The following is a 21,897-nucleotide window of genomic DNA, read 5'->3' on the forward strand; positions in this document are numbered from 1 at the left end:
TGTATGAATGCCTTCCTGCCACTGTCTCTCTCAATTGCTTACGAAATTGCACGGAAATCATGTCCTCAAAGGGAAGATGCCTTGAGATATTTGTAAGAATAACCTGAATCAGTTCAGGAAATTAACAATACAGCGTGAATGATCATTTAACATAGTTTTTCAGTGTGTGGAGACCTACATGACCGCATGAGTCACCAGAACCTGTGAACAGTACCTCATGGTTTATCAGAAAGTGATCCAAATGACGGGAAACAAGCGTGCACATGTTCCACTGATTGAAATTAGCTATTTATACACATGCCTTGCAGGGCCCTCGCACAGTACTTCAAAGGGGCAACACCCCACTGGACAAAAGGTTAAAGTGAGGTTACCAAAGGATTTACTCTTATCATATCTTCCACATGGCCATACTGCTATAGATAGCCTCTTCTCCCTGACCTCTCAGTGTAACCCCTAACAACATTATATGGCTCAATTGAACTGACATTTGAAACTTTGCCTCAGTCTCACATTATCCCATTTTGAGCCACAGCTGCACGTACACACAATCATCCGTGTGCAGCCACCAATTTACAATTCAGCCCTATCGCTGTAGCTCGGAGGAATGATTTATTTCATTATTTTCAAAGTCAAACGCTGCCCTGTCTGCTCATTGTTTTGCCGATAAACCAGGAGCTGGCTCACCCTCAAAAGACTGTTTCGTGTTCAAGCTATTTTATTTAAGCTTTCATCATTGGTGCCATATCATTTCCTTATATCATTATTAAAATGGGTCATGAAGCAGGCAGCTGTTCTAAGAGTTCACATCCAGGAACCAAGCGGAGGTCATATGATTAAACCGTCATCTCTGCTTTTCTGACCCTTATCTCACTCCATACAGGTGTCAGACCACAAACATGGCAACTCAAACACATTACAGCAGCATGGAGCCTGCTTCCTTTTATTTGTACAGCTGAAGCACCAGCTGACTTGGTTGAAAGGCACTGATGATGCACTTGTGTTAGCGAACAGATGAGAGACCTTTGTAGTCAGATGGTCATGAGAAAATCAAGTAAAATAAACTTGTGTCCTTGGTTTGACCGTTTATGTTTTCACTTAACTGCTGTCATATCTTTTACAAAGTGCTTTGGGCTGTTTGATTTTCAGGCTCAGCTCACCTCCACTCATCAGTACCATATTTCTCATGACTTGAAAGTCACCTTTCTCACAGTAAATTTGATTTTATTACCTTGAATAAATTCCTGTAAAACAGGATTAGCAGCTAATCAAAATGTTATGTTGTGAAAAGGAAGGACTACTGTCACAGTAAACCTGGAAAAACAGAACTGTTGACCACTAGGGGGCAAAGCACTGACATACCATCATCTTTTAAAGTAGCTTATTGTAAGTTTTGCTACATAGCCAGCGTTAGCATCAACAGCTGTTTACTTACCAGCCAAGAAGGGATTTTGCAAGTTCAGCATCAAACTTAATTTCTGTCTCGAGAGGTGGCAATGTTACTTCCTGTCTCTAACACATCCTTTTTTTTTTTTTTTTTTTTTTTTCTACTGAAGATAGCATGCTAACCAGCTAGCCCTAGCCCTAGCGACTCACTGTAGCCTCCAATCTGCCCCTCCAATCTGCCCATATGACAAACAGGTAGCTATTTACATATCTAGCAAACATATTAGCATTCATCTGGGGCCATTTTTTTTTTTTTTTTTTTTTTGGCAAGTACAATAATCACTCTCTTTTTAGTTCTGTTCTTCGTCTCCACTAACTTTTAAGGGAAGTATCTAAGTAAAGTTGACAGATATCTGATTCATTGCTAGCTGCTAGTTGCTAACTTTGTTTGTTGACTGTGTGGTGCTCACATTATAGTGTATTAGAACATTTTCAAGAAGCTAGCTGATGTGTTGGAAAACAACACTGTGAAAGCGATACTGTGAGAGTGAAGCAAAAACAGTGAGGCTGCAGGCTGAAAAAACAGAAGATGCTAAAATGCTACATAGGACTGAGGGGAATGAAGATTATGTATTTTAATTTGAAGTATCTTGAAGCGGCCTCTAACTTTCAAGTATCAAGCACACAGACTCAACACACATCAACACGGAAACAGCAAACATCTGTCAAATGTGTGACTGAAATGAGGTGGAACATGAAAAACAAGTCAATGTCAAGAAACATCCTCCTCTTCAAAGCTAATCTCACATAACCGAAGGTCTGTGAAGCATTTAACCACAACAGACCACAGACAGAGTGAAACCCAGTATCCTCACCAAGCAGTTCTTGTGACAATCACTGGGCCCAGATCAGCGTGAGAAACAGCTGCTCTGCATTTGCACCCTGAGCCAAATAAATAATGAAAACTTTCAGCTAAACTTTATAAGGTACATTGGCGTTCTATCCATGCGAGGGCGAATGTTTGTATGTAATTCAGTCAGCTATAAAAGGCTGAAACAGCAAGTCCACCATCATAAATCAATTTGGCAGTTTTTGGGGCTTTAAAACTATCAACAGCCATCTTTGATCCACCCAGTCTGCACAGCACATGTCCTACATTTTCTATTGTTCACAGCAGAACAAACAGAATCCCTTTGTCTTTTGAAAATAAGATGTTGAAATCAGCTCTAATGGAAGTTGGGGTTTTGCAGTTACATAATTATCTAATTGAAATAGATGTTCTGTCATGTTGTACAAGTTTTTAGCCACGCTAGCAGTGGATGCCTTGTGTCGGCTGGTCACTCAATCCACCGCTTTGGTTCTGACTGAAATATTGCAACAACGATTTGATGGATTGCCATGTTATTTGGTACAGATGTTTAGGTATCACTGAGCATGAATCCGGATGACTCTGGTGACCCCACCGTCTTGCAGTCAGTTTTTAGTGATTCAGTGAAATGTGTCCACATCTACTCGATGACACAGATGCAGTATCTTCTTGAATCTGGTGAGTTTTCTTGTCACTCCATGGGATTTCTTTTCTTTATGAGCTACTGTAAATTTATCAGGTTGCTACCTATATTTGGCCAACAGTGACCTCTGATTTCCTGTACATATACTGTAGACCAACAGACTTGGGGACAGTGACCTCAGATCTTGACCCCAAACCATTATCACCTTGAACTAAGCCAACTGCAGGACAAAGTATTTCATGGAAAAAAAAAAAAGTTGATCTTTTCTGTCATTAGTTCTTCATAACTATTCCTTCCTGAGAATATAGCATAAAAAAGTGCACTACATAGTCTATATATGCAGTGCAAATCAATCATTTACTGAATCAAGAGCTGTTTCAGTTGATTCATTCAGAAAGAAGCAATGAGTCAGAAATACAGTACATTTGTAACCAACATGACGTGCTATAGGATAAGTGCATCATTCAGTAATGAGGCCTTCATCTGCATCACCTGTGTCTCTATCTGTCTTCATTATTTATTTTTTATTTATTTTTTTTACTGTATCAACAAAATGTTGTCAAAATAAAAGCATTATTTTATATGAAAGAGAACAGTACAGAGAAAGTGAATGGATACATAGAACAAAGTGAAAAATTGAAATATTTTACGGAAAGATGATTAATTGTTTAAGAAAAGCATGTGTGCGCATAAATGAACTGAAAATGTACTGTCACAGTGTGAACCCAAGTGAACTCTCAAAATGTTGAAAATGAGAGCCTACATGCCTCCATAGGTACAAACTGTATCTATGTGTGACACAAACAAAATTTAGGAAGTGAGATGACACTTGAGACTGAACTATCTCTCAGCGTATCCATGTCTACCTCTTTTCAACTGAACCCATTTACGCCAAGCGGTGCTATTTTTAAGTCGACGGGGGGACTGGTGTGCACGCAGGGGAAGGGGGAATGTGTCACAATAGTCTGAATGAATTCACACAGTTTAAATCTGTGGGAAGACAAGTAGCTACTCTAAACCTATGGCTGGAGATATTCTATAATTTTCATTATTGTCAATAAATCCCATTTGATGACTAAAGCCAAAAATATATTAAATGGAAATGGATAAGGCCTCTGTGCAATTGATATTTACTATTAACCACACTAATACTGTATATATGTACACCTTCACAGCTGACTAATCCCCAACAGCACCATTAACTTCTGTTTGAGTTACATTTGCTGAAAACTACAGTACCCACAATACTTTCAAAGATTTGCATTTTGCAGAGTTTCCCAGGCGGAATAAGGAAGTTGGTTTATTTCACTATCAATGGAAAAAAATCAATATATTCTTAAGCAAGATAACAGATAACATTTTATTAAAAGTTATTCATCTGCGATGCCCTGACAGGCCGGGACAATGAGTCAGGACCACTGCAGGTTGCTGCAGCAATAAACTTGTACAGATCAGTTTTTTAATATGTGAGATTACGTTTTTCAGCAAACTGTGAGAATAAGTCTCTGTTGTCCCTGTAACTTCCAGGCTGCAAAACAAAACTAACCATTGCTTTGTGTTTGCTTGTCTCATGCAAGCACAAAAATGCTGAAAATGTGTTTTGTTGCGAACCAATTTTACGACTTAACATCCTTTTATAGAAAATGTGTGTGTGTGTGTGTGTCTGTGTGTTTGTATTAATCCTGTTGTGGGAGGTGTGTTCACACACTCATGTTATGGGGCTGGTCCCCACAGGGTAAACCATTAACCTTGGTTTGTGGTTAAGGTTGGGGTTGGCTACAATAAATGGATTTTTTGCCATCACAAGCTGTAAACACAACATTTGACATATTATAGCCACCATTAGTAGTTTAAATGGTCTTGAGGCCCTTATGTTATTTTTCCCCCAACTTAAACCAAAAATCTTTGGCATTATACACTCAGTGTGTGCCACTGGTGATATTTCAGTATAGTCTTTGAAGAGATCACAAACAGGAGGTTGTACATTGACATGAAAACATCTGCACCTCTGTCCTGTGTCTCTCTGAGCAGTTTTAACGCTCAGCTTCAGTCTGTACAATCTGAAAGAAACAAAAACCAAACCCCTCCATCTTTACTACTGAGGAGGATTTTTGACATGACAGGAAACCCTTGTAAAATACACAAGTCAAACATGCCTGCTAATAGCCTGCTGTTAAAACAAATACTGTTGAGCTGGCCTCTTGCCTGTGTAACAGATACCCCCTGTTCACCGCCGGGTTGCATTCGCTGTCTGGCCTGGTGGGGGTTCACGTTTCGAAAGCTTGGCAGTGCAGTGGCATGTGAAAAATGTCCCCCGTGTTGCAGGAGAAAAGTAGAACAATAGGGCATGCAAATGTATTCTGATCTTCAGTGTCATCATAGACCATGAGTGTTAGGAGTCTCCAAGAAATGTCAGCGTGACAGAACACTTTGTCTGTGGTTGTCTGTTGTATTTCTAACTTAAGGCAAATTTAGCAAGGCCTTGCTTGTTGAGGAAAAATCAGCCACCAACATTGTCAGAATGTCGTCTAAAATTTAAAATCAGTATTTCAGCTAATCAGCAGGATGTCATCATGAAATCCATGTGGTGATAATCTCTGTCCCAGGAGCAGAGGAGGGTCTGGGAAAACTCTTCTTGTAACGTTCATGCTACAGCGAGCTTCCACGAGCAAACTTCATGGAGGGGGGAAAAAAAAAAAAAAAATAAAAAATCAGAGGCAATTAATCTTACAGACAAGGGTGGGAAGTATTAGACTACTCCTACACACTGCCCAGAAGTGGAACCTAAAGCTGCACATTGCTTTGCCTGTAAGTTTGTATTTGGTCTAACTGGGATCAGTTTTAACGAAACTAAACTAAACACAAAAACAAAACTTCATCAGTTAAAGTCTCAAGATTTCACTCGTGCTGAAGGGAAGTACACAAAATAACACACGTGCCAAGTGTTCAAGAGGCAAGGTCGATAAAAATGCTAGAGAGATGTACGGTAGTGAGGCAAGCGTGCAGTTCACACGAGGGTGTTGGAGTGTGTTTGTCATTCACTGTCCCCCATAGGCCCGTGCTAATCCTGCTGGTGTTTTATGATCCACTAAGTGCGTCAGACTGTTTCCATTCCAAACGGATTCTCCAGCCACCTTTCGTCTGCGCTCTTACTCCACACATCCAGAGTCCGCTGGGCCGGGGGCCAGACATCCACGGCCTCTGTCCAGGGCAGAGAGACACTCGCCAGTATCTGTGTGTACCAGCAGAGCGGAGGCAGCTGGATGTGATCTTGTCTACGTCTGTTCACTGTGTGGGAGTTGAATGCTCTGGCTGGGTAAACCCTACACACCCTGGTCTGGGATTAATTAAAGGTGATGCTAACTTATTTGCCAACCATGTCTCTTAAATAAGTTTTTAGGCACCGAGAGGTAACACAGCATGCAGCTTTAAGGCTGATGGCAGGATTTGATCAAACTAATGGACTCTTCTGGGCGAAAGCCTGCATAAACTGTCTCGTATGTGTGGTCGGGGATGTTTCTTACACACTGGGTTTTATCATCCACATGTTTCCCTCTCCAGAGTGAAAGTCAAAAGTGAATTGCCTGTAAATAAAACTGTCTGAAAGCTGAATCATAACACCGATTTAGCTGGTTGTAGCACTGTAAATTATGTAGAATAATGAATTGTAAGTATACAGGGTCCAGCAGTGCATTGCAAATTTAATTATTACCATGGCAAAATCAAAACTTTAAAAACAAAACTTGCACAATTGCGACCTCTGGTGGTTTTGTAGATTATGTGCAGCAACCATGATTTCCAGCCTCACAGTGTGTGGCGCTCTCTGTAAATGTTGATCAATTCGGACTGAATGATCCTAAAAGAACAAACACAAATCTGTAAGTTAAAACATCTAAAAAAAACCAGTACATACAGAACACACATTACTTATTATTTACTGTTCCTCAGGACCAATTTCTTGTGATGTCTTTGAGCTGTGGAAATGTACTGAGAACTTCAGGCTGTTTCAGAACTTCAGTGAAAAGAGAGCAGGATTCTTGACCATTGCCAATAACTTGATCGATCAGATTGGTGACAGCATTTTCTGACGAAGAGGTTTCTTTCAGCGTTTGATACTGTCTGTCTGTGACAATTTGTCTGGCGTGAACGTGCTGCAGAATGAAGGAGCAATCCGCCCTCAGGCAGTCGATGAGTTCTACCTTCTGCGTCGTGATCATTTTCACAGCGGGGCTCTGTTGAAGACAACAGGTTTTGTTAATCAAACATAAATTACTTTTTCTTTTCTTTTTTTTTTTTTCTTGTTTTCATTACATTTTGGGGGATTATTTGTATGAAATGGGTCCTTTGCATTTGCGAAAATGTACTTTTTGCAACTGTGGGACAAAGTCTTGGACAACATTTTTATATTTCAACATGCACTTTGAAAGTACGTTTGTGAAATTTCCCTGTATGGTCAGTGTTGGTCTGGCGCTGCCTTTTCCTGCTATACATGTCTGTTATAGGTGAGAAGAATTATACCACTCCCATTTCTGTCTATTACATATGACAGCAGAACCAGGAGACAGTTAGTTTAGCTTAGCATAAAGACTGGAATCGGGGGCAAAGAACCGGCCTGGCTCAGTCCAGAGATGATAAAATCCACTTGCCAGAAACAGAAACAATACTAGATAGAATGAGATACTAGACCACTAATTGGCAACTTGTGGCCCATCAGCAATATTATCTGGCCCATCAGATTATTTTGATAATCTGATTTTTTTTTTTTACCCACACAATCACTTCCTCTTTTAGCAATTTTGTCTACGGTGTGAGAAAGGTGTTTTTTGTTTTTTTTTTTTCCTTCATATTCATTTATTTATTTTTGTACTTATTTGCTGCAATGCTTTCAAGTGACTGTGGGCGTTCATCCTGAAACCTCCTGACCGGAAGGTTCTGTTGCTTTTTGACAAACCTCTAAGCTAAAAGCAGAAATATGATGTTGCTATGAAAACAATAACAGCAGCCCACTGTGCCACACATGTGAACAGTAACAAAGCAGCTGCTTTTCTGTCAACCACTTTCTTACATACGCACTTGATTATGTTCTGGTCCTCCATCTGTATTACATGAGATTGACCAAACTTACTTGCCGACCCCTGTACCATACTGCCTCTTGGCAACTATAAACTAACAAGTGCAAAGTATTAGTCTGAATTACACCACTGGGCTAATATCACCATTCAGCCTGACTTTAAAGTTTGTGTGTGTGTGTGTGTGTGTGTGTGTGTGTGTGTGCTGTACCTGAGAGGAAGGCAGTGCCTTATCTACTGTACCTGAGAAGAAAGCAGCATCATTTTCCAGTCAGAAATGAGTCTGTTATCATTAAATGCTTTGATATATGAATGAGACACTGACAGAGACACTCAGATTATTATACTGGACAAATATCCAACAAGAAGTTGGCAAAAAGTTACCTGCACATACTTGTGGCGTGTTCATCGACACTGAAAAATTGATGTCGCCGTCAATAGTGACACCATATATTTTATCAGCACATATAACGCTGCCACCACTTGCACTGTAATCCGCTTGGGGAACCTGTCCACCAACACTCCCTGAACAAGACATATATTGGGTTTTCAAAATGCTCAAACCAAAACAGTGTACAACAGGTTTAACTTGTCTTTACTGAAGCACAGCAAAGTCTTTCACTTTCGATTTCATTTTACAGGAAGTACTTGAGAAGTCTTTGTGCTTACCAGACGGACTACACCCTGAACCACTCCCTGTTTCAATCATCACGTTGAGGGACTTTGCTTTTGTATTTGTTATTTCTCTGGCGGTAACAACACTGCCACTATCAGCTACCACTGTTCGAGCAGCTGACCCTGGAGATTAAAAAAAAAAAAAAATCCATCAGAACTTGTTAGTCTGTAAAAGCCTGAAGTCTGAAAGGAAGAATCTGAGCTTTACCCTGAGTTTTAGGGCTGAAAAGCTGTTGCAGTTGCCTGTAATGTGCTTGATGTTGCCTCAGGATGTCAAAGAAGCTCTGGCAGGCGTCTTTTCCCTTTTCAATTATCATTTTCAAAAGCGCTCTCATCTTCTCGAGCGCACTGCTTTGCTTTTCTACCTGTCGGAATTCGTTCCTAGATAGAATATCCCCACACTGGTCAAGGATGTAATCAGGGTCATCTGAAAGCCACATACACAGTTGGTCCTGCTCTGACTGCAGCTTGTCCATGACCTGGGACCAGACAGGAAATATTCTGCATGTTAACAGAAAGTCAGACAGTTTGACAGAACATGTCTAATGAGGATTTGTTGGTTCCCTCCCATAATACAGTTCATTTAAAACATTCACCCAGTGCTTTGTGTTTGATATTATTACAGTAGTGTATAGGTTTTAGCCTCAGGGGTAAATTCTGTAATCAACTCTCATCAGCTTCTGTTTGCATAAAACACTGCACTAACTGCAAATGATCTTTTAGTGACTGAAACCCTTACAGGGTACTGTATGTACAATACAGTTAATACTTTCATATATAAATGTAACATCAGCAGAATATCACTGGGTTAACTAGCAGACTAGTTTCTCTTTATGACAGAATAAATAGTGCACATGACTTACCTATAATTGGTGTGACTTGTTCACGAAACAGCAGGGAAAAAGGTGAAGTGTCTTTTCCTTAACAGAAACCAAAAGATCGCTGCTCCCTGCCTCTATTGTTGGTGCAAAGTTGAAGGTCAGACCTAAGTACTTCCTTATTCTTGTTCAGTATCTGTGTGGTATGTGGGCTGTACAGATCTGGCATATAGGCCACACCTTCAGCATGGCAGGCTCTGAGGCAGAGCACAGTAAATGATTAGACTACATGCTGCTGTAAGTTACAGTCTAGAGCAGCCAACCAGTAATTATTATGTTTGTAGCTGTGATTTTTAACAAGGTAGAAAATAATAATAGGCTAAAATAATACCACTACTACTGATGTCTGCTCAAATCTCTTGTCTATACAGTTTACAGTCTTTTTGTGAAGTTGTGGATCATGATACGTGTCTGGGCTCAGGTTTAGAGGGAGGTTTTGAGGGGAATGTCTCTACATGCTGGAACTGCTACCAAAGGTTCTTAGGTTGTTAAATAATGGCAGTGGAGTAAGAAATATATGATATACAATCTGTCAGTCTTCGTTAGCCAGGAGTAGACAGGGCTTCTCTCAAGCATCACAAGCCGGAGTTAATGTACTGAGACAACATAAATATGCTGAGAGCAAATATTCCTCAGCTGCTTCAGGTAATTTTAACCTCAATTATAACAATAAATTACATTTTTCTGTTTTATTTATGTTACTGTATCTAAATACAAGAAGTATATAAATGTGGGTTTGAAACAGGAAATGTCAGTTTTATTTATTCATTTGTATTAAAATATAATGAAATGATTCACTTCATGGCAAAATACACCAAAACTTGCACAAACACACTTTAAATGCACGAGCATAAATCAATAACATTAATAAACTAACATAAGCATTCAGACTTTTTAAGGTAGCCTTAAAAAGGCAGCGTTTGACCTCTGGTCAAAAATATCAGTAATGAGATGTTATTTGAATATTTGAAAATAATATAAATGAGGCAGAAGATGAGAGAGGAGACAGCTTGTTAAAAAGGAGGTGGGTTATGAGACGTTTTTGGCATTTAATGTTTAACGTTACAGAAGCCATGACAACTGTTCAACATTTTCACTTTTCAACATGTGCAGAGGTTGGAGTGCAAAGTATGTGGAATCTGATGGTTGGAAGAAATGGGCCCATAAAAACATTACTATGTAAATATTTAAGCAACAAGGTCAATATGTCGTTTGTCATGAAGGGAACTGTAGGCAGGAAGGTATTAGGAGCTTTTATTGTGGAGGTGCGTGTTTGCTGCTGGATGTGCTTTTGACAAAAGTAGCGTTGCGCTCCAGTGTTACAGCCCTGCGTCCAGGTGGCTGGTTCAGTTCGCTCATGTCCACCCCCGAGTCTAAACTGGTTTCTCGACTCTCCACTGGCCTCCGTCTCCTCTGCTGCTCTGACACGGCGTAATGGATCTCAGCTGCAGGTTTTCCCTCCAGAGATACAAACCAGGCCCGGGGAGGCTGGGGCAAGGGCATTTTATCAAACTCTCCTAAGGCGTGCACCGAGCGCCTGCTGTCCCTGATTTTATTTAATGTTCCCGGGACAGACACCGACTCTGGGAGGCTGAAGGGACCCCTGGGTGTGTTGGTGGAGGTTGCTGCCTGAGAGCCCTCTAAAACCCCGAGCTGGTCCTCAGTTTCGACCGCCTGGTTCTGGATGGCAGACGGACCTTTTGGCAGTGTCTGGGTGAAGCTGTCTTTACTCAGTGGCTCGGTGGCAGCACTGTTTGAAGCCCCTGCACGGGGCAGAGTAGCCGACTTGCTCCACTGGGGCTGCTCCGCTTGCTCCTCCAAATGGAAGAAGGCTGGAGCGTGAAGGATGGCGACAGGCTGGTTGTAGAAAAACAAGTTCTCAGTCAGAGATGTCGGAACTCTCATCTGCTCCGTGGTTTTGAATAAACAGGTCCCGTCATTACGCTCGGTGTTCAGGTCCAGGTCGGCACACTCCAGCGTGATGGCCACAGCACCGGGATTGGCTATCACACTGTGCATTGAATTAAGAGAGGAATTGCGTCGATTGTCCCCCCTTTCTGTGAATGATTGGTTCAGCCCATCCTGTGGATGAGCGGCGCCCCTTGAATACAGTTCAAAGACTTCATCGTCACACGTGGAGGTGGTTTGGTCTTTTCTCATCACCGGAGGGATCGTCTTCGCCTCCGTCTCACTGAGGGAACGTCTGCAGACAAGACAGAACGTTTGCTTTAAGCAGAGCGAGGCCAAAGAAATGAAACAGTCTAAAAGTTCATCCTGCAAACACTGATTATTCAGATATAGACACATTCAGTTGTGCAAATCACTATGGATTTGTTTGTTTTTTTACACTGAAGTGAAAATAATCAGGGTCTTGAGGTTTGAAAAGTGGCTCTAAAATGTGCAGCTTGCTCGAAGGGCAGCTTCAGTCATTCTACCACAGATACGATGAATTTTAACAGCCCCCCCAGAGTCATAGCAGAAAACAAATGGGTCACAACACATTCTGAAATCACTGCCGTATGACTTTGTCAATAATCAGTGCTGTGAGGAGGTGACACTGCAGCACAGATGTAGTGTAATTAACCATGTTGTGGGTAAATGTTTGGAACACACTGAACACACTACATGCTAACAGCAGAGAGCAGCCTACACAACATCAGTGTTGTTGTTGTTGTTGTTGTTGTTGTTGTTCATGCAGCATGATATATGGAATAACACACTTTATAATAGTTTTTTGACAAAAAAAAAGTATTTAAACAGGTTTTTGTCTGGGGTATACAACATATCAAGCACTGGTCATCTGTCGGTGAGAAGTGTCCTTTACAGGCCTGCTCCCCATCATCAGAGAGACCAAGAGCAGATTTTCTTTTTACTGAAGCAAAATCTGATAAATCTCATGTAGATCTCACTGTGGTTTCTGTAACTTGTCTTTATTTTCTTCTTGTTGATGTGCATTTGTGACAATCTTGATTTTGTTTTCATTGTAATTTATTATTGTTTATTGTTTTACATGTCAAGTTATTTTAATTATTCTGTTTTGTTGTGTGTGTGTTTTTTTTTTTTTTTTTTTTTTGCTTTACTGATATAGTGTGATTTTAATAATTGTTTTTATTTGTGTGTGGACCCCAGGAAGACTAGTGACCTCTGTGTGGAAGCTATTGGGGAACCATTAGCTTGTGACACTGGGAAGATTTTCCCTAAAATATGATTTACTTAAAATTACAACTAAACAGGAACTACATCCTCCAGTTGTATCAGATGAAGCATAGCTCAACCATAAAATGAAGATATACTGAAAGAAATACTTGAAGCTGAGAAAACATTTTTACATTTGTTGTGTGACAAAACCACTAAGTGTGTCTTTACATGTTGTTCTAGGCAATCACTTTAATATCATCACCACTTAGAGGATGCTGAAGAGATGAAAGACTTTGTTACCTGCGATAACACAATAATCCAAGCAGAAGGCAGATGACCACAAGCAGCAGTCCTCCGAGCACAACCATCAGGAGAGATGAGTGGTGTAAGATGAAGTCAATGGGATTGTCGAGTCCAAAGAAACCTGAAGCAAAAGTGAGACGGTCGGAAGAAGTCTGAACAGACACGCGATAAATATCACAGTGGATGAAAAAGAACTATTTGCTTTGTGTATTTAAGTGTTTGCTATTTAAAACATCTGATTCCCCATTAGCTTCCAAAGTTAGAAAAAATCTACAGCCGCAATGAGAACTGTCAATTTTTACACCAGATTTACAACCATCACAAAAACGTTGGTTTGTTGCTTGTCATTAATTAATTCATTTCCATTTTATACATTGACCGATTATGTTGCTGTGTTGCTGCTGTGCACACAGATGGTCCTATCAAACGAATACTGGATAACTCTGGTGAGCACTTGCCTCTGCTGGATGACAGAGGGGCTGCGATCCAGTATCCTAGATGAGGAGCTGTGAACGTCCACATGAGCTTTCCATCCACCAACACCACCTTCCCAAGTCCTTTCCTCATCCATCCTCCTGGGTGCAACAAACCACAAAACAAGCAAATGAGAAGCTTTATGACATGAGGAAAACACTGTATGGTTTAAGAAAAAGAATAAGCCTCAACTATCTCTCACACTGGAGGTTTATGTTGGGACTTTCTTTTGTGGACCCCAAATAACCCAAAACTTGATTGAGAAATTAGACCGTTCGTAGTTTTTTTGGCCAAGAATGAGGTAAAAGTGTAAACACAACTTTACCTTTTTTAGACAAATGTGAATAAATGGCAATATATAAGTGGCAAAACATGTACTTACACACATTTGTTCTACTGCCAGAATATGTTGACATGTATTGCCACCATTATCTGTAAATAACATTTATTTACATTTGTCTAAAAAAAAAAGGTAAAGTTGACACGATTACCTTTTTATTTAATTTTTTTATATATATATATATATATATATATATATATATATATATATATATATATATATATATATATATATATATATATATATATATATATATATATATATATATATATATATATATATATATATATATATATATATATATATATATAAAAATATAATGTGTGTATTTATATATGTCTGTATGTATATATCACAATCCATCACTCTAAAAGTGACAGTAATTTTTTGTTTTAATGTGTTTATTTTACTGCATTTCAACATTTTACATAATAAAGGGCCTTGGATTATGAGAAAATATGAACTGCATGTGTAAGTAAAATAATATTCAAGGACTTTACAATCTTTATGCACCGAAGTTAGGAGCCTTCTGTGAGGGGTTCATAAACTGTCAGAGGGCTCTGTTACTCTACAGGGGATAGAAAGTGGCCACCTGATGTTAGATTGTTGAAACCACTGAGTTGACTGTAAACCACTGTCAGCCACTGAATAAGCAGACCAGTGGGCTGATTTGAAGTAAACTGAACTTTTTAGCATTTCACAGACAGCCACTGGGTTAGTTGTCTAATTGAAGGCAACTTTAGAATTTCAAAGATTTTTGTGTGTCATCACAAATCACATTTCTACTCACCAGTGGTCTGGTTAAAGAACCATGCTGGAACCACGTTTGACACCTGAAGTCCACAGCTGTCAGGGATGCTGAGGCTGATCTGTATGGGCCCACTCACATGTAACTCTGAGTCTCCGGAGAAAAGCTGCACACTCACAGCCGCCACCGGGCTCAACTCCACACTCACGTATCCTTGAAAAAACAAGACAAAGCTGAGGAGGAGCTGGATAATATGTCCTCTGGGTAAATTCAATTTACTAGCACTTATCTTTTCTTGAATGAAGTTCAGGTAAAGGGAATTTCGGCTAAGTGGTACCACAGTAGTTTGATAGTATTGACTGCTGCTTGGATAATGTGGTATAAACAGTGACAGACTGACTGTCCTGCTCAAACAGTGACACTGATTTCACTTTGATACAGCCACTTTGTGCAGAATTTATTTAAGTGACTGTAAAAAGAAAGACCGAAACATTCCCTGTGAATTTTGGTGCAGTTTATGGTATTTGCTGCTTTCAGCCCAGATTCTTTGCACCTGTGTCAATTTTTATTTATATTTTTATTTAATCTTTTCAGGCAGCCTCTCTCAAGAGAGGTCTGAGAAGAACTAGAAGCAGCGAGCAGAAGCAACCACAAAGACACAATCAACAAGAAAGACAACTATGCAATACGAGAAAGTAAGAAAGAATTAAGAAAAAACATTTACAATAGTCAAATAATGAAGCTTTAAAATTAGTCGTTTTATAATATTACAACCACCAGATGGCACAAAAGACAAAATATTAAAATTCACACACTAGTTTAAAAAGTACTTAAATCTCCACATGCACAATAACACTGACTTTTATTATGAATTGGAGAGAGCGAGGAACTAAGTCCACTTTCTGTTAAAAATCTGACTATTTACTGCTTGTATACTGACACTAAAACACACATACACACCCACACACACACACACACCCACCTACCTGATTTACTGCTCAGGATGCCCAGAGTGTTGAGAAGGCTGCCATCTTCTGATGACAGCTTGGGGATGGTCAGGTAGGCTCTGACAGAGGTGACATTAGTGCTGTCTGTCAGATTCAGCAAGCTCTTGGGAAACTGGACAACAGGCTGTGACGAAGCATCTAGAAAAGAAAAGACAACAAAAAAATAAAAAATAAATAGCTGATATGATTTGATATGTTTCCTAAAATTAATGATTGTAACGACAACTAAGGAGACAAAGAGCATGAGCACTAAGAAATAAGAGGTGGGACTTCATTTATACTGTACCAGATGTTTTGCTGGTGATCAGGACAGAATCTTCAAAGAGCCAGATGTTTCCTTGATTTAGACCAAGTAGTGACATGGTCACTGATGAAAATACTGAAACAGTAAAAGGAGAAATGGACGGGAAGAGATTATAAGAATTCAGTCTAAGAACGAACATGTTTTCCACTAGATGGCAGCGTGACATTATATTACATCAAGTCACACAGAGGCAAGAAGTGATGGAGGCTTTCACAACAAAAACAGTAGCTCAAGATTCAAAATTCAGGTCAAAATTCAGAGACAGAAGATCACACACATCCCACATGTGGGCCAATAGAAATGTCCTAAATAGATTTTCGTGGGCGCTGCCCACTCCTGCTATCCAATTAGGTGTCAAGTGCAGTACTGTGGAGCAGAAATTGACGTGGCCATGGCAACCAGAAATTTCTTTTAGGAGAATCACTTAAGTATATGCATGTCAGTATTTTCTCCGACCACTTCTTTACAGGACATTATTTGAAGCGTCCCAGTAGGAAACAGAAAACCCACTGCTATGTTTCCCCCCCTGCAGATTCACTGACATGTTTGACTGACACACACACACACACACACACACACACACACACACACACACACACACACACACACACACACACACACACACACACACACACACACACACACACCTGATATTAACTGAAGATGTGCAGCGATTTCTCAGAGGTTGAAACGATGTAAGAGTCTAAATGTACGTGTAAATGTTGTCAGCGATAAATAAAAACAACACTGTGACACTTTCTTAAATTTGCACATCTGGTGAAGCTCATTAACCATGGTGACGCAGCTAAACAACCTCCACATACACACATTAAACATCTCACCTGGCGTTCTGCTGGTTATACATGGCAGCAGTGAGCTCATGTAGCCGTCCTTGCTGGCCACAAGTGTGATGGGCAGCCCAGTTTGGTAAGGTACACGAAGCAAAACGCCGCCATCCTCCCCAGTAAGACTGGTGTTGGCCCAGGTGTAGTTGATGTAAACGTCCACCACTGCCTGGCTCAGGGGCTGCCGACTCAGCACGTCGCTAACCTGGACCTTCAGGTTAAAGGAAGAACCTGTAGAGGAAAAAAAGGTTGTAGTGAAGATAAAGAGGGATTGTGGTCAAGGTGCTTTTGGAGAAACACAATAGTTTACAGCTTCACACACAATCAAATCTTTCATTGTAACAAAAACACAATAAAAAATTTCCAGTCTCAGAATTGCACCTTGCACCAGATTGCATTGTAAGCTCCTGTAATTTGTAATATGTTATGTTGTCTACCGCTTTTATCTAGTACAACTACGTCCTTTATTGCTTTAACAGATTGGAGTTGGCTGCAGCTCCAGTTAACCTGGCAGGCTAGTCGGCCTTACTGACAACACAACAGGCCGGCTAATTTGCATACCCCCTCGAGGATATCAGTCAATTAATCTCAGCAGATTTTAAAGAGGTGGACACACAATACAAACCGGGCAACTAGAACAACAGAGTAAGCATTCAGGACATTATGCTCCATCAGCATCGCAGACAGCTAAGTACAGTACACCTTTCCGATAAAGTGGTTCTCATGAGGGAGCCCTAATCATTACATGTTTTCAGGTAGCTCCCTGAGAATCTCATTTAGGGCCTAATGATAATGTGACACATTATCCACAAACCCAATTAGCCACTTTCACACAGCGCACCAACATCTAATAGTAAATGCATGACAACAAGACTTTATTTCTAAGAGGAACAGTGTTGCATAAGAATGAAGGGAGGTTCAGTAATACATCACTTCTTGCCCACTCACTGTGAACAAATGGTCGTCATGCAGATAAGCAGATCCTACCAAGAATCAATGCCTGAGGGACGCATGATAATTAAAGCTGCACTAGTCGATATTTGTGTATGACCAATGGATCAAATTAAAATGTGCAATGTCAGAGGTGTCTGCAGATCAGTTTAGACTCTAATTGTTTTGGTTTTCTGGATGCAAGTTTACCGTTTATAGGCTACTGCGTGCTAACACGTCGACAACAACTTTACAGGGTGATAATATGTCAGTGTTACGTTTGCAGCTTGCTCTCCTGCCCTCAGATGATCAATAAAGTATTGATGTAACTTTAAATTGTGAATTTTTCAATGTAAAGTTTAGCATTCCAAACACACTTGCTATGGAGCAGTGGAGGTAGCATAGCATGAGGTTAGAGCAAAAACAAAAAAGCTGGAAAAATCTGAGCCAAAGGTCCCCATAACAAAAACTGATGGAGCTGCTTCAAAGAAGCTGCTCAGCACCAAGAGTGCTATGCACAGCTGCAAAAACTGTGCTGGCACTGGGCAGCACCAAGGTATCTTCCTTCACCTTCTGTCCCTGCTATAAATTTTCTCCACTGTACCGTTTCTGTGGAGTCTGGCCCAGAAAGTGAGTTTTGGAAGACATAAATCTCAGCAGCTAGCTCATCATCAGCCCTCCAGAGTATATCATAGTTATTTTGTGCTAGGAGGCCATAAAAAAAAAGGTCCTTCTTGGACTTTTCATCAGCACCTACCTGCTGCAGCACTGCTATAGCAGCAACCTCACCAGTTATGATGCCATGAGCGTCTCTCTCTAATGGTGACAACTCAACACTGGCAGGAGCAGTGGTTGAATTTGCAGCTAGTCTGATTGCTCATAATCCTGCTGCTAAACGATCTGCCAGAGCTCTACTGTAAACTCATGAGGCCATGCCTTATGCTACCAGCTTTCACACCATTGCCAAAGCCAGATAACCAGATCAATCCCTGTCCTAACCCCCCATAACGATTCCCTTTGATCAGATGCAGACGAACGCCTGGAGCTGCCAGGAGGTCCGGCATTTTCCAGCCACAATATGAAACCAGTATCTACATTTGGCTGCGTTAAGAGTCAACCCACTGAGATACAAAGTGTTTGCCAGTGCAGATGGACAAGAGGACGCTTGTTTTGGGAGAGGCAGCCTCCTCTGTCTGTGTGCTCTGTGTTGGTGGCCAAACGGAGCAGAAGGGGGTCACTAAATCTGAAGTGGAGGTGTGTCGTGCCAGATTACTGTAATCTCCCCATTTGGCGAACTGAACCGTTCCACACAGAGGGTTATGAAGTATATTGAAAAGGGCTGTCTGAGGCCAGCGAGGCAGATGAGAAATAGATCCCCTGTGGTGCGCGATGTGGCTCGAATACTGTTATACATGACAGCTCTGGGGCCCGGTGGTGTTTTCAAACGCTTTTCTTTATCAGCATGTGCACATTAGACTTTTTAAACTATGTTATGGACATATTTCCATGAATCAAAGATGAAATCACAATGCTTCTTGTCTCTGAAATTAAGACAGTAAATATTAGAATGGCAACTTAAAATTATTGAAAACACCACGTTTTGTGGCTAAAAGCACCTAAATGTGCTTTTGCTGTCATACGAAGAGCACACAGTGTCATCATGTCACCACAGACTATCATTAAAATCACGAGGAAGGAACAAAAACATGTTGACTTGTCGTTTCCGAGAGACCACCAAGCAAGATAAACAGATGGTCCAACAGGGACTTATCTCTGATGACACCCCCCACCCCGCCCCACAAACATGCTTGCGTGTGTAAGTGTGTGTGTGTGTGTGTGTGTGTGTGTGTGTGTTGGAAGTAGGCCACACATTCCACTAATGGAGAGGAAAAAAAACCCCGCACCTTTTAATATGTGGGTCAAAATCAGTTTCAAGCACAAGTCAGCAAAAATAAAAATGACCTGAGATTTGAGACAAAAGACACGTAGGGAGGAGTGGAGGTGAAGAGTTGATGCCCTAACTCCAACCAGTCCTGTCGTCAAATTCCCTCCTGGGGCAAAATGATTAGATCTTTAAATCTGTTGCTCTGACTATTATGAAGGACACAACAATGAAGATGTTAGAACTGACCATCTGGCTCAAGAAAGAAGGTGCTTTTTGTACATTTGTATTTCCAGCCTTCTCTTTTTTTTTTCATATTATTTAGTAGAAGAAGAAAGTGGGCAGTCATTCCCCTGAGAGTCTGCTCTGTACTGAAGGGACAGGATGCTTTGGCAGGACAAGCCAGCAGGGGTGGGTTGGGGTTTGGTTCAAGACACAACAGAATGCTTGGGTACATTTCCCAGTGTTAAATCATGAACCCATGCAGAGGGGTCATGTGATGATGGATGGTAATGTACTCCTACAGGAGCATGAATTAAACATGAATCAGTTGATAAGTAAACAAGGTCACAAATCCCTCTTTCAGACCCTCTGCACTGCTCTGCTGTAAACAACAAGATGGTTGTCTCTGACATACTGTGGAGGGAGAGGGAGTATATTCTCACTTAGAGAGCAGACTACAAATGATGTAGTCTAAACAGGTGGTTTGCTGAGTGAGTGATATTGTTTGGCCCTCACATATGTTTAACACACTTTTGGCCAACGCTCAAGTTCAACTTTAAAATGATCTGATATCGTAAATGATGCGGACGTGAAATGATAAATGATGCCTTGTTGTTGTGGATGCAGTGAAAAGAGACAGATGGAGTAGGCGTTACTCATGAGGTGACAGCAGCAAGCTCTCACATCCCTTATTACTCATGAACAGATCAGCAGATTTGTGAACAAATCCTGATACAGATGGTCCAGTTCCACTAAATCTGGACATCTTCGTCTCTAATCTGTTACAAAAAGCCTTTTAATGTGATGGTTAGTAGAAATTACAAGAAATATCAACATGACCGTTTAATCTCAAGATACAATGTGATTTATTTTCAGTTTACATCCTCAGCATCAAGCACACAACGCCAGTAATAATCCCGACCAGTTAACTGCAGTCTGAGTGGCGAATCTATACAAACCTGGCAGGGGAGCCATCACTTGCTGGTGGTACTGAAAGGGCTCTTGTCTCATGTGATCCCGGTTTGAAAAGTTCCCGTCATCGACATGCAGAGAGTGTCCCACAGTCGGAGCGAAGCCTGCAGCCGCTCCGCCGGGCAGGCGCGAAGCCAGCGCAGATATCAGCGCTATCACACCGATCAGCAGGCGCATGGCTGGGAAAGAGACGGCGGCCGGTCCCGGGACTCATCTGCAACTTCTACAGGAACAGAGATGCTCGATCCACCGCCATGAGAACTACTTTCCTGTCAGACACTCTTCACACAGCGCAGCTAGCTCCTCCCCTTTCAGCTGCTTCCTGAGGCCGACGCAGAGCTGCTCTGTCCACCCATCCGTTACATTATACATCATATACATATAAAAATATATATATATATAGTTTATTTGTTTGTTGTTTAAGTTTATTGTTCAGTAAAAGAAAAAAAACTTGTAAAACAAGTAGTATGAGAGAGAGAGAGAGAGAGAGAGAGAGAGAGAGAGAGAGAGAGAGAGAGAGAGAGAGAGAGAGAGACTTGAGGACCATCCTAGAATCAGCTGATTTTTTTTTTTTTTTTTTTATAGCATGACTGCCACATATAACTGAACTGTTCCCTCAATGGAGTTTAATATGCTAATGCACTTGCATTAGCTGCTTTCGACCACTAGATGGGGATAATACAATATCAGTTCACCAAGTGTGTTCAGACTGTGGCCTTTAAAGAAAAGGAATGTGACATACACGCTTGCTTGTGTGATAGAAGACGCAGTGATGGTGTGACGGTGATATCAGGAGCTGCAGCAGTGGTAGTCATCGTGAGGGGAGTGTGGTTGGGAGCAGTAATGATAGAGCTGCAGTGACAGAGAGCAGCAGTTATGGTATTAATGTTAGTGTTATCAGTCCTAGTTGTAATAATGACATTGCAGCTTTCAGGGCTTTATGGGGACATTTATTTCAAAGTTATGTCTACATCTGTGGGACCTTCCACGTCTAATAAATGCACCCATTAAACATTTATTCTGCCTCAGGCCTTTTTTAAAGATTTCTTCTCCTACATTAACTTTGGTGGGAAATATACAGTCAGGACTGCTTTAGCTCTCTCTGTGGTGAGACAAATGAAAATAGTACAGGACAGATGTAAGGGCTTTGTCTTCTGTCTTTTTCTTAGATTGTTGGGTGAACTTGACTGTCTGTGTCTCTGCATCCTTTTTCATT

At 40.8% G+C, this 21,897-nt stretch overlaps 2 protein-coding genes across 2 annotated transcripts; both read right to left on the minus strand.

The window, feature by feature from the left end:
- Positions 1 to 6,570: 6,570 nt before the first annotated feature.
- Positions 6,571 to 9,660, minus strand: LOC139623856 (uncharacterized). Its single transcript, XM_071482491.1, has 6 exons — positions 9,502 to 9,660; positions 8,847 to 9,117; positions 8,633 to 8,761; positions 8,348 to 8,488; positions 8,175 to 8,206; positions 6,571 to 7,126 (listed from the first exon to the last, which is right to left on the minus strand). The coding sequence occupies exons 2-6, from the start codon at positions 9,112 to 9,114 to the stop codon at positions 6,839 to 6,841; spliced, it is 858 nt and encodes a 285-aa protein (XP_071338592.1). The 5' UTR covers positions 9,115 to 9,117; positions 9,502 to 9,660; the 3' UTR covers positions 6,571 to 6,838.
- Positions 9,661 to 10,247: 587 nt separating this feature from the next.
- LOC139623987 (protein FAM171B-like) lies at positions 10,248 to 20,989 on the minus strand. Its single transcript, XM_071482748.1, has 8 exons — positions 20,669 to 20,989; positions 16,673 to 16,906; positions 15,813 to 15,905; positions 15,506 to 15,664; positions 14,562 to 14,732; positions 13,416 to 13,532; positions 12,955 to 13,078; positions 10,248 to 11,719 (listed from the first exon to the last, which is right to left on the minus strand). Exons 1-8 carry the CDS (start codon positions 20,856 to 20,858, stop codon positions 10,771 to 10,773), a joined length of 2,037 nt encoding a protein of 678 aa, XP_071338849.1. The 5' UTR covers positions 20,859 to 20,989; the 3' UTR covers positions 10,248 to 10,770.
- Positions 20,990 to 21,897: the final 908 nt, after the last annotated feature.

This window comes from Trachinotus anak, unplaced genomic scaffold (genome assembly GCF_046630095.1).
Source record: "Trachinotus anak isolate AG129_WGS33_773 ecotype Australia unplaced genomic scaffold, CSIRO_AGI_Tana_v1 ptg000001l, whole genome shotgun sequence".
In the NCBI taxonomy this organism is placed as follows: domain Eukaryota; kingdom Metazoa; phylum Chordata; class Actinopteri; order Carangiformes; family Carangidae; genus Trachinotus; species Trachinotus anak.